The sequence below is a fragment of the Tupaia chinensis genome, unplaced genomic scaffold (genome assembly GCF_000334495.1).
Source record: "Tupaia chinensis unplaced genomic scaffold, TupChi_1.0 Scaffold000612_1, whole genome shotgun sequence".
In the NCBI taxonomy this organism is placed as follows: Eukaryota; Metazoa; Chordata; class Mammalia; order Scandentia; family Tupaiidae; genus Tupaia; species Tupaia belangeri.
The window spans coordinates 785502-797125 of record NW_006160131.1 but is presented as its reverse complement, the minus strand read 5'-3'; the positions used below and the strand labels follow the sequence as shown (position 1 = coordinate 797125).

General features: G+C 62.9%; 3 protein-coding genes across 3 annotated transcripts in view; 1 reads left to right on the top strand and 2 right to left on the bottom strand.

Moving 5' to 3' along the window:
• Positions 1-6529, top strand: part of SLC34A1 (solute carrier family 34 member 1) — a 13229-nt gene extending 6700 nt beyond the window's left edge. The window contains exons 8-13 of the mRNA XM_014591731.2: positions 593-747; positions 3599-3665; positions 3867-4034; positions 4965-5081; positions 5181-5305; positions 5923-6529. Of these exons, the coding sequence (XP_014447217.1) occupies positions 593-747; positions 3599-3665; positions 3867-4034; positions 4965-5081; positions 5181-5305; positions 5923-6426 (1136 nt within the window). The 3' untranslated portion in view covers positions 6427-6529. The remainder of the gene's footprint in view (positions 1-592; positions 748-3598; positions 3666-3866; positions 4035-4964; positions 5082-5180; positions 5306-5922) is intronic.
• Positions 6530-7937: 1408 nt separating this feature from the next.
• Positions 7938-8597, bottom strand: PFN3 (profilin 3). The gene is made up of 2 exons (XM_014591730.2): positions 8326-8597; positions 7938-8252 (listed from the first exon to the last, which is right to left on the bottom strand). Exons 1-2 carry the CDS (start codon positions 8521-8523, stop codon positions 7938-7940), a joined length of 513 nt encoding a protein of 170 aa, XP_014447216.1. The 5' UTR covers positions 8524-8597.
• Positions 8598-10090: 1493 nt separating this feature from the next.
• F12 (coagulation factor XII) overlaps positions 10091-11624 on the bottom strand; it is a gene marked incomplete in the record, with an annotated part of 9965 nt that continues 8431 nt past the window's right edge. Inside the window, 3 exon segments of the mRNA XM_014591772.2 lie at positions 10091-10409; positions 10497-10645; positions 11184-11333. Of these exon segments, the coding sequence (XP_014447258.1) occupies positions 10242-10409; positions 10497-10645; positions 11184-11333 (467 nt within the window).

Here is an 11624-nt window from a genome sequence, read left to right as displayed (position 1 = left end):
CTGACATCAAAAAGGCTGCAGCAGCCCCCCCACTGGCTCTGTGACCGCACCAATGACAGCCACCTCCCTCTCGTGAGCTTCCTGGACACACTGAGAGTTCTCTGAGTCACCGCAAAGCTGCAGCAGCACCCCCACTGGCTCTGTGACCGCACCAATGACAGCCACCTCCCTCTCATGAGCTTCCTGGACACACTGAGTTCTCTGAGTCACCGCAAGCCGGCTCTACGGCACAAGCTGAAGAGCTAGAAATCACACGCTTTATCTGCACGGAAAACACGCCATAAAAGAGCGCCCCCTCCCCAGTCTCCTCTGGAGGCTGGCTGTCCACCGCCTGGGCGCCAGTTGAATCACAGCTCCATGCCGGTCCTGCTGCAGCACACAGCCCCTCGCCTAATGCAAGCCACACACCACACCGGGTCCTGCTGCAGCACACAGCCCCTCGCCTAACGCAAGCCACACACCATGTGGGCGAGGGGCTGGGGACTGCGCCTCACACTCCAGCCGAAGCCCTGTGAAGTCACCGCCCAGGTCGCTGGCTCTGGCGGGGTTGCAGCAGACCTTCCTTCACTGCGCCAGCGGCCCACTCTCCCAGGAAGCCCTTTCCCCGCCAGCAGGGTCAAGGCTGGATTTCCTGCTCAGAGACTAGCAGAGCTGGAGGACCCAAGTGCCCCGGTTCTACTGTCTCTGGGACTGGCCCTGAGGGAGCCTGACTCACACCCGTGTGCTCGCTCTGCTGAGGTGCGGGTGGTGAGGACTCCAGTGTCCCTTTGGCCACAGAGTCTCCCTGTGTCTGCTGCCCACGGTTCTCATTCCTCCTTCCACCATGCCGCACCCGACCTCGCCCACAAGGGGAGGATGACGGTCCGGGGAAAGGAAAAGCAGGGACACTCTGGGGCCTGACACTGTCCCGGGGCCACCTTCCTGTGTGACCACACTGTGGGTGGTAAAGGACGCCTGCCTGGTTTAAATGAGCCTCTTCCACCGAACCTGGGAGGCAGGGCTTGTCACGTCTCCATCCTGCAGACAGGAAGCGGCCTCAGGGAGGTGCATGGCTCACCTAAGTCCGCGTGACTGAGATGGGATGAAAATCCAGGCGGAAGGCTGACTCATCTGGCCTCTCCCAGACCCCAGCCAGGGGTCCCGCCTCGTGTGCCCACCTGCAGGAAGGCCTCAGAGCATCATCGGAGACCAGGGTGGCGGGGGTGCTCTACAGAGGAGTGCTCCTCTTCCCCACCAGATGGCGCCACAAGCCCGGCGCGCTCCCTGTGTTTCCAGGAACAAAGGGCCTGGTGCCGGGTCCTCAAAGGCCTACAGGCCACCTCCTCAGGCTCCGAAGTGCCTCCTTAACTTGGAGTGTCCCTGCAGGCACTTAAATCCCAGCTCCCCCTTCTAGAGATGGTCCAACTAGCCCCTGGGAAGGCAGGCAGCATTTGGACTTCATACTGCCCAGGAGGAAGCTGAGGCCAAGTGGTGTCGCACAGCCCCGAGAGAGCCCTGGGCTACTGAGGCTCATTCCTCCTCCTCTTCCCCCAGAGCTCCCACCCTCCACCGCCTCCTCCTGCTCCCCGGGCCCCAGGCCTAGGCAGGAACTTGTCCTGGGCTGTGCCCTGAGCCTGGCCTCTGCCCTCTGGTCTAGTCTGGAGTTTCCTCCTTCTCCCTCCGCTCTGCCACCCCAGCCCTGCTCCCTCCCCACAGTAGACCCCGCTCTGCCCTCCTGCCACCTCTATAGTCCTCTCTTGCCCTTTGGGGTCTCTGGACTCCCCCTGTAGGCTCAGCCAGGGTCACAGAACCCCAGGCAGAAAGGTCAGGATCCCAAGACCCCAGGAATCTCAGCGCTCAGCCTTGCCCTGCCTCCAACTCTGCCAGCTGAGACCCCCGAAGTCCTCCGCCCTCCTGCAGCTTCCCCGGGACAGGCCCCCCAGGAGACCTCACAGGGTGGCCAGCACCCACTCATCCCAGGGGCCATCTGCTCCCCAGGCCTCCAGGCTGAGGTCCCCCAGGAAGCTCCATCAAGCTGCTCCCAGGCATGTCCACAGGGGCTGTTTGTCCTGACCTGGAAAGTGGGTCACACAGAGAGCCTTCCTGCTCCTGCCCCTGGGGGAAGCAGGGGGCAAAGCCGCTTCCTTACTCAGAGGCACCCTGGTCGCACAGGCCCCACCGCTAGCTCGCTTCACACACTCCCTGGCCGACCTTCCTGCCTTACAAGCGGAGCTGCTAGACAGCGCGACTTCCCTAGGGCAGGTGCCACGCGAAGACACATTGGAGCTCAGATCTGCTTGACAGCAAACGCCTAGCTCAGCCTAGTTTTCAGACCCAGCGCATCTGAGACTGCATTTTCCCGGCTTCTGGGCCTAGGATTCAGGCCCTGGGCTTGATGGTGCCCCAAGCCCCAGATGTGGCAAAATGGGAGCATGGCTGAGCACGCTGGCGCCTTGAGGGAGCACATCCACTGAGACAAGCTGCGAGGCGAAGCAGACACGCCACACGGCTCTTAGCCCAGCAGGCACTGTTTAAAAGGCACATGGCTTAGGAGAAAAGGAAGCTGTAAACAAGAGGCACTAACCCCACCGGAGTCGCCCCCAGCAGCAGGGTTCCGAGGGGCCTGGGGTGCGGGATGTGGAGCTCCGGGCACGGGAGAAGCGGAACCTGCTTACAGGAGAGGGGAGCACTCTAGGTTTGCACAGGGCCTGGGGCATCTGGCTGCCTAGCTGTGTGTGGGCCTGGGAGTAACTGCAGTCCCTCCCCAGGGAGAGGCGAGGGCTCTGGTGGCCGGCCTATCCCACAATAACTCCACAACCCGAGAGGGCCACAGCTAGGGGCCAGAGGCCGGGCTGAGCAGCTTCGGCCTACAGAACCGCAGTGTCTACATCCTGGCAGAGCTCGCCGACCAGGAAGCCACGTCTGCAACTTTAGAGTTGTCCCGCTCCTAGAATGGGCGCTTCGGCCATGCTGGCTGTGTCACTGGATGGTGACAGGGGCATGACCTACGAAGGCCGGTTGCCTATAGACCCAGCACTCCCCACCTCTGTGCAGTCTGAGACCTCATTCAGGCTATCCGCCTAGCCCTGGGCTGTCAGAATAGGGATCCCCTGGGGTGCCCCTCACTTCACTGACAGTAGGTGGAGAGGGGAGAGCTGAGGGGCCAGACCCCTGCCCTGTGCCCTGCTCTCCCCACATCCCAGGGTAAGGAATTGAACCAAAGGAGAAGGGGGCTTGGGCAGACGTGCCTTGGGAAGGGGTGTGGGTGGGAGGCTGATGGGGCACCCAGAGAGGGATTGGCAATAAACCACTGGGAGAGTTTTGGAAAGAGAGGACCGTGGTCAGTGCACACCACAGCACTGGGAGGAGGAACACGCTGAGGAGCAGGCCCTGCTGGCCCGGCCGGAGCCAGGCCAGCGGAGTGCCAGCTGGACATGCCGAACTCTGCCGGGCGGGATTCCGGCCAGCAAGTTTCGTTCACATTTCCATAGTGGAAGAGGCAGGCAGCAAGGGTCACAGGCCAGGAGCCCCATCTCCATGTCCCCCCACCCCTCCTCACCCCCTCTGAGCTCCATGGGGCTGCATCGTCCTGAATTCTGTCACCCTCCTCTTAATCTAGGCTTCCTCCATGTCCAGGACAGAGCCCAATGCCAGCCGGATGCTTGGAAATGCCACCATGGAGAAATGTAAGTGCCCACAACCTGGGTCCGGCATGGTGGGCCTACCCCCGTTGCAGCCAGCCCAGCCCCTGGGCTGAGTCGGCCCCTACGTTGAGACCTAAACCAAAGAAAGCCTGAGAAGGCCTTAGGCTCAGAGCCGCAGGGGCTGGCAGGGCACCAGCTGGGAGCCCAAGCTTGGTCCGGGCTGCTCCATGCTGCCCCCTGCAGGCAGCCACCTCTTCGTGGACACCGGGCTGCCTGACCTGGCCGTGGGACTCATCCTGCTGGCGGGCTCTCTGGCCCTGCTGTGTACCTGCCTCATCCTCCTGGTCAAGATGCTCAGTGCCCTGCTCAAGGGCCACGTGGCCGCGGCCATCCAGAAGGTGATCAACACCGGTGAGCCCGGCCCTCCAGGCGTGGCCACCTCCTGCCCCGCCAGGCCTCCCCCCGCTGTGACTCCTGCCGTGATCCTCAGTATTTCCATGCAAACAGGGCAGGGGTTTTGGAGAGAGCCCTCAGGGCTGGGGGCCTAGGCTGCCTCCAGCCGTGGCTTTGTTCTAGCTGATGGAGGCTCCCAAGGCCACCGCTCAATTCTATGGGCAGGCAGTCGGCCCCTAGCGTGCCTGGCACAGGGTGGTGGTGGGGTAGAGACAGGCAGCGGAAAATAAATGGGGGAGTCCTGAGAAAAAGTCAGGTTACTGCCGGGAGGCGCAGAGCTGGCACTGCAGGCTGTGGAGGAGGCTGCCCTTTGGGTGGGCAGAGGGCTCCCAGGGCAGCTTTGCAGAGACCTAGCCAAGGAGCACTGGGGTGTGGGCAAGGAGTACTCCGGGCCAAGGGAACAGCAAGTGAACGGCTCAGAGTGGGACTGGTCGTGGTTTAGCAGGTCGTGGAGGGGAGGGTGGTCAGGAGCATGGCGGGGCAGCGAGGTCAGCTAGGTGGCGGGGATAGAGCCAAGCATGGCCTCTAGGCTCCTGTTGGCCTCTCCTCCCAGGGGCACTGGGGGAGGACGAACTTCCTGCCGAGCTCCTGGGAAAGCGGCCCCACTGGGGAAGGCCACGTGACACCCGGCTGCAGGAGCTCAGAGAAAAGAGGGAGAATAGGATCTGCCCCAGGGCCTGGGGTCAGGGAGGGTGTCCCAGGGAGCCCAGCGGATGGCTATGCGGATGCTGGCAGCCTACTGGGGCAGAGGGAACGGCCGAGACTGGACTTTCACCCAGGATCATGGAGTAGGGCTGATGAGTCCTAGCAGACCTACCCCTTCCCCTAGGAGGTTCCTGTTCTCCAGTGCGTCACTGACCAGGCCTGCCGGGTGGGGTTTCCTTGCAGACTTCCCGGCCCCCTTCACCTGGCTCACTGGCTACCTTGCCATGGTGGTGGGTGCCGGCATGACCTTCGTTGTCCAAAGCAGTTCTGTGTTCACCTCGGCCATCACCCCACTCATCGGTGAGTGTCTGTGACTGGCCAGGGTGGGGAGGGCTGGGGCAGGGAAAGGGCTGGAGGCGGGAGCTGTGGAGGACCATGTCCACCCCTCCTGCCCCGCAGGCCTGGGCGTGATCAGCATCGAGCGGGCCTACCCCCTCACGCTGGGCTCCAACATTGGCACCACCACTACCGCCATCCTGGCTGCCCTGGCCAGCCCCAGGGAAAAGCTGGCCAGCTCCTTCCAGGTGCGTGGGAGAGTGCGGCCCTGCCTGAGGCAGGACGGTGGGCTGGGGTACGAGGTGATGAGGTGACGGACAGTGTGACAACAGGCAGTGAGTACTTTGTGACTGGCTACTGTGCAAAACGCCCGCTCGCTGTGCTCTGGGCAAAGCACTGTGGGCCACACAGACCCGACACCAGGCTCGAGACCTCGGGAAGAGGAGCTCTAACAGGGGGCCTGGCCCAGTCTGGGGGATCAGAGTAAGTAGGGGCGGATGGGGAGGGCAGATGGCAAAGGGGAAGTAGGTCTAGCAGCAAAGGACTGATTGACAGGCCAGGGCGCTGCCCAGCCAGAGGCAAGAGCAGCCGAGCCAGCAATGAACGTGGGCCTTTCAGCTGCTGGGTTTTGGCAGGACCTGCCAGGGAATTCCTGAAAGGGGTCAGCAGGTCCCGTGATGGGTTCAGGGCGGTGGTTTGCCCGCTGGTCGTTTTACTAACCACCGTAGCCGCGCTGGGGTGCTCGGGCGTCTGCACTGTGGTAGCGTCCCTGCTGCCCAGGTGGGGTCAGCCCCCTTCACCCGGCCCCCTGCCGACTCGGGAGCTGGGCCCTGTGTCCGCTCAGCTCCTCTGCCTGTCCCTGCAGATCGCCCTCTGCCACTTCTTTTTCAACATCTCGGGCATCCTGCTGTGGTACCCGGTGCCCTGCACGCGCCTGCCCATCCGCATGGCCAAGGCTCTGGGCAGGCGCACTGCCAAGTACCGCTGGTTCGCCGTCCTCTACCTGCTGGTGTGTTTCCTGCTGCTGCCTTCGCTGGTGTTCGGCATTTCCATGGCAGGCTGGCAGGCCATGGTCGGGGTGGGCGCCCCCTTCGGGGCCCTGCTGGCCTTCGTGGTGCTGGTCAACTTCCTGCAGGGCCGCAGTCCTGGGCACCTGCCCAGGTGGCTGCAGACGTGGGACTTCCTGCCCAGCTGGATGCACTCCCTGAAGCCCCTGGACCGCCTCATCGCCCGTGCCACCCTGTGCTACGCCAGGCCTGAGCCGCGCTCACCCCCACTGCCCGCCAGGGTCTTCTTAGAGGAGCTGCCCCCCGCCACACCCTCCCCACGCCTCGCACTGCCTGTTCACCACGGTGCCACACGCCTCTAGACGGTGGGCCCAGACTGCAGCCTGGAGCAGGGAAGGGCCTACACGCAGAGTTGGGAGAGAGCAGGGCTGTGTGTGTGTGTGTGTGTGTGTGTGCCACTCAGGGAGAGAGGTGGGCCCAGACTGCAGCCTGGAGCAGGGAAGGGCCTACACGCAGAGTTGGGAGGGAGAGAGCAGGGCTGTGTGTGTGTGTGTGTGTGTGTACCACTCGGGGAGAGAGCAAGGCTGTGTGTGTGTGTGCACCACTCAGGTAGAGAGCAGGGGCTGTGTGTATGTGCGTGCACATGTGTGCACCACCCTGAGAGAGCAGGGACTCTGTGTGTGTGTGTATGTGTACCATTCTGGTTGCTGGTCTGTCCTCATGCAGGTCCGTAGGAGTCTGGACTCATGGGACCGAGGATCAGTGTGTGTCCATGTGTGGCCATGTTTGGTGGTGAGCTGCGTGTCCACCTGAACGCCTGGAGAAGTCTGCGCCTGCGTACACATGCGCCAGCCTGTGCGTGTGTGTAGATGGGTTTGCAGGAGGCTGTGGCTGTGATTTCACATCCTTTGCGTCTGCGTGTGGAGGCCTGTGCTGTGTCCATGAGTGTTGGCAGTGTGCAGCTCTGGGTACCTGCGTCACAGGCTGGCTGCCCCCGCCCCGCACCTTCCCTCCTCCACGTCCCCTTCTCATCCCCCTAGGGCTTCAGCCCCAGCGCCACAGCCCCTTCGGCACTGCCTGGTGAGGAGAGGAGAATTAAACTCTCACGTGCATTCGGACGTGTTTGCTCTCCATCCACAGGGAGGGCGGGACTCCCAGCACTGTCTGCCCTCAGACTCACTGCAAGGGTCCTGGGGAAGCTGAGTCTGCAAGCTCACCCAGGCACTCCACCTCTGTCCCGCCCCTGCCTTCTGAACTCACCCACCTGTCACACTCACTCCCTCTCGCTGGGATAAGAGCAGGGCTCAGAATGAATACCAGGTGGGGCTCAGCAGGCCCCATGGGGAAGGCAGTGGGGGATGGGCAAGAGGGGCCTGCCCAGGGCTCCAGGGCACAGGGTAGAGACTGGCCTACTGCCTCCCACCTTTGCCCTCCACCTCTGGAAAGAAACCAGGCCTCCAACCTACCCAAGCTCTTCAGTTCCTCCCATAACCCTGGGTCTGAGGCTGCAGAGAGGCTCAGGGGCCTTTGGGCCCCAGAAAGCAGGAGGCAGAAGGAAGGCTGCAGGGCCCCAGAGGTGGCTGTGAAGGTACTGGACGCATGCCCTCTCGGTGTGCCCACCTTTGAGGGACTCCGGGAGATACAGGGGCTGAGAGCCAGAACCACTCCAAGCTACCAGGCAGGCAACCCGACTATAGTGCCTCCCCCAGACTACTGGAGGGAGTGAGGGGCCTGGCCTCCGGCCCACTCCCTGAGCCACAGACCGCGGCCCCAGGCACAGGCTAGAAAGCTGGGAGAGAGGTGTTGGCATGGGAAGAGACACTTCCGGAAGAAAGAAGCTAAGGCCGGAGGTGGGGAGTTTGAGGAGCCCCTGTCAGGCCAGAGGCCCCTGCAAGGCATCCAGGGACGGAGGGTGGGGGTACACCGCGACCCCGCCCAACCAGACCGCCCTTCCGCAAGTCCCTTGCCACCACCGGTTCCGCATTTGCACTCCCGCACACGCCACGTTTATTCCCGCCGCGCCGCCCACAGGCAGGCCGCGGCGGCCCATGAGCACCAGGAGCGCGCGTGGCGAGTGGCCCACGCAGACTGCGCGCCCGTCCAGCCCCTTGGTGCGCGCGTCCAGCACGCCGTCCCCCTCCGCCAGCAGGTAGTCGTGGCCCACGCAGACTGCGCGCCCGTCCAGCCCCTTGGTGCGCGCGTCCAGCACGCCGTCCCCCTCCGCCAGCAGGTAGTCGCGGATGACGCAGCAGCCCCCCCGCCACGCTCAGGCCGGTCTGCAGGAAGGTGTTCCGGTCTGGCCCGGTGAGCACGCCAACCTCCTGCGGCGAGATGGCGGCCAGCAGGCCTCCGGGCCGCGACGCCCACACGCAGCGATTGTCCGAGTGGCCTACGATGGCCACGTCGTCGATGCGCTGGTCCCGCAGCACAGCGCTGATGTAGCCCTTCCAGTCGCCCATCCCGCTGGGAGTCACCCCTTCGCTGCCGCCAACGCCCGTGGCACTATGGCGGATGGGGCCGGTCTGTGACGTGGGCTGAGTGACGGCACAGAGCCCTACTGCAGAGCTGCAGCTCAGGCCGGTGGTTACTCCTGTGTTTTATTTGCTAGTGCTTGGGAGGAGGGATGAGAAATCACCTCCCAGGGAGGATGCCGGCCTGCCATCCCTTCTCCCCCATTCTCCTGCAGAGATTTTGGGCGCCCATGGCCCCCTGCCTGGCCTGCGCTTCAGGCCTCCAGATCTGAGACAAACTATGCAGCCCACCAGGTGGGATCCGCCACCTTAACCTCCAGCTGTCTCCCAGGACGTTAACTGTGGGAGGGACTCAATCCTGAAGGAAGAAAGAGGACCCTGAAAACCAACTTAAATATTCAGACCATGAAATAGATGGGTTTGGGACCAGCAGGTGGCATCATGACTAGGTCATTATGGACTCCCGTGTAGTCAACGGATTTCGGGTCCTAGACCCAGCAACTTTTGGGCACGCTCGCACCTGTGCCTGTGTAAGTTACAAGCCTCTGGGTCCAGGACTTGAACTGCAGTCAACTACGTGGGAGTCCAGCGATGTAACCATTACATCATCTGCTGGTCCTGTCACACCTTTTTTTTTTTTTTAATGGGCTTATGAACAGCTGGACTCTCAGCCTGTAAGAGAACCAGTCAGTCCCGACTGGATCTGTCAAACATGAGAGAGCGACAGGGTCTTCTGAAGGCAGGAAAACAAATCCTTGGGCCCTGGCACAGAGCTTCCACTCCGAAGCTGACAGCGGGCCTGGCGTTTGCATGTCTACTGAGTCCCCTGCAGGGCTGCTGGTGTTCAAGGTGGGGTGGGGATGGGGATATTTCAAAACACCATAGTTTGGAGACCAGCAGGTAGTATACTGGTTAAGGCCCTTGATTCTCACATAGCCAACTGCAGTTTGAGTCCCGGACCCACAGGCTTGAAACAACTCACACCAGGCACATGTGCGCACCCAAAATCCCTAGGGGAGGAGGACAGGGATTGTAGAGGATGGAGAAGGGCTTGCGCATGGCCATCCCCTGGAGGGTGATTTCTCACTTCCTGTCCCGCTGGCAAGCACATGCACCCTATGGCAAAAAATCGTAACAAAAACACCATAGTTTAAATGTCAAGCATTCTAGCCATGGCACTCTACCTTGGGTGCGGTGGGATCACCTGGGGACTTTATAAAACACTGTCCACGTCCCCTCCTTTGAAATACGGGCTTACTTGGTCTGAGGTGGATCTTGGGCATCTACAGGCTGAAAACACTCCTCAGGTGAGCCCTGGTGTGCGGTGCAGTGAGGCCTGCTCTTCTGGGAGCTTTAAATGTCAGTGCGTCTCCTATGAGGAGCAATACCAGCGCTCCTAGCACGACCCTGGTTACTAAGCCTCAGTGTCACCGGGCCCTAGTCTACACCATGTGTGTTGGGATCTCACAGGCTTGTCCTAAGAGGGCTGTGCAGAGGCTTGCACCATTTTCTGCCCTGGCCTTTGGGGGGCAGAACCCCTAAGAAGCCGTCCCTCTGTATTTTCAAAGCACTTTATTGAGTTCAGGCACCACACCTGGCATGCAATGGCAGCTCCAGGGAGAGGGGGGACAGTCTCTGCTATCCGAGATCATGCCCAGCCATCCTTCCACTCGGAATGGCCCAGGAGAGAGGGTGAACTCGAGTGGTTAGGCAGCCGTGTGCTCCCGGATCCAAGCCAGGTAGTTGGCCACGTCGGTGTAGACGCCAGGCTTGTTGCGGTCGCCACAGCCGGAGCCCCAGCTGATAATGCCTCGAAGAGTGAGCCGGTGCTCTGCGGCCTTGTCCTCGCACACCAGCGGGCCTCCGGAGTCACCCTGGGTCGGGGACAAGGAGCGCAGAGCTCTCGTCCCCGACCCGAGCGTGACCGCGGGGGGAGAGGGCCCCTCCAGCCGAGGCCTCACCTGGCACGCGTCAGTACCGCCCTCCAGGAAGCCAGCGCAGAGCATGCCGGGAAGGATGGCGGCTCCGTGCACGTCCGAGGCAGAGCAGCGCTCCAGCGAGAGGAAGGGCACGTGCGCCTCCTGCAGGAAGCTGGCGTACTCCTCAGCCCCTGCGAAGCCAGAGCGCCCTCCGAACCCCGCTCCAGGCGGCGCTTGCCGCCCCGAGGGCGCGGATGGGACCTCACCGGCGCGCCTAAACCACTCAGGCCCTTCCGCGCAGCAAGCCCCAGAGGGAGTTGCCCCTAATCCAGCTCAGCAAGGAAACGAGGTCCAGAGAGGGGTCGAGATTTGAAACTGCGACGTGGAAGCAGGAGCCGCACCCCCATGTCTCATCCAACATCTCAGACCTTGGCTCCCCACCTAGTCAGCTGGCTGCACCTCAGGGACGTGAGCGTCCCCCTTAGGCTTTGCAACCCAGAACCCAGAGAAAGCGCAGTTCTCTCTGCACCCCAGGAGATCTGAGGACCCCTGCAGGGGGTGACTCCCAGACCCCTGCAGGAGCTGTCTGCAGAGACAAGGGCCCTGCACGGCCGTCAGGTGAGCGCCACCTCTCCTAGGGACCCTGGACGACACCTACGTTGTTGCTAGCTTCACTGGCCTGTCCAGGTGGCCAGAGGTCTCCCTCCTGCCCCCAGCTGTAGTGCCTACCCTCAAACTGGTGTCCCCAACCGGCCACCTCGCAGAGCGCGGCGTCACTTTCGGCGGGGGGGTTGGCATCGCTGGGCAGGCACACGGGCTGGACGTAAGGCGACAGGAGCGCGCAGCTGCCGTCGGCGCTCTCCTGCAGGCGCAGCAGCGCTAACCCGCCCGAGAGGAACAGGAACGTGAGGCCGCGGGGCCGGGGCAGCGAGCCGCCGCACGTCTGTCCCTCCTCCCCGCGGGCACCCGCACGCACCCAGGTCGTGCTGGTAGCTGATGGGCGAGAAGTCCTCGTGCAGGCGGTAGGAGCGCACTGCCAGCGCCTGGCACTGCTCACAGCTCTGATTGTGGCGGTCCTGGCCCAGCACCACCGTCAGCAGCTCCGGCGCCGGCCTGCGAGCGGGAAGGAGCGGCTCAGAGCCGGCCTCCGAGGGAGCCTCCCGGCCCGAG

Excerpts from the sequence above, each read along its gene's own strand:
- PFN3 (XM_014591730.2), bottom strand. The coding sequence starts at position 8,523 with ATGGGCGACTGGAAGGGCTACATCAGCGCTGTGCTGCGGGACCAGCGC. Across the intron at positions 8,253-8,325 it reads TGCAGACCGGCCTGAGCGTG|GGGCTGGACGGGCGCGCAGT; the intron begins GCGGGGGGGCTG and ends GCGCGCACCAAG.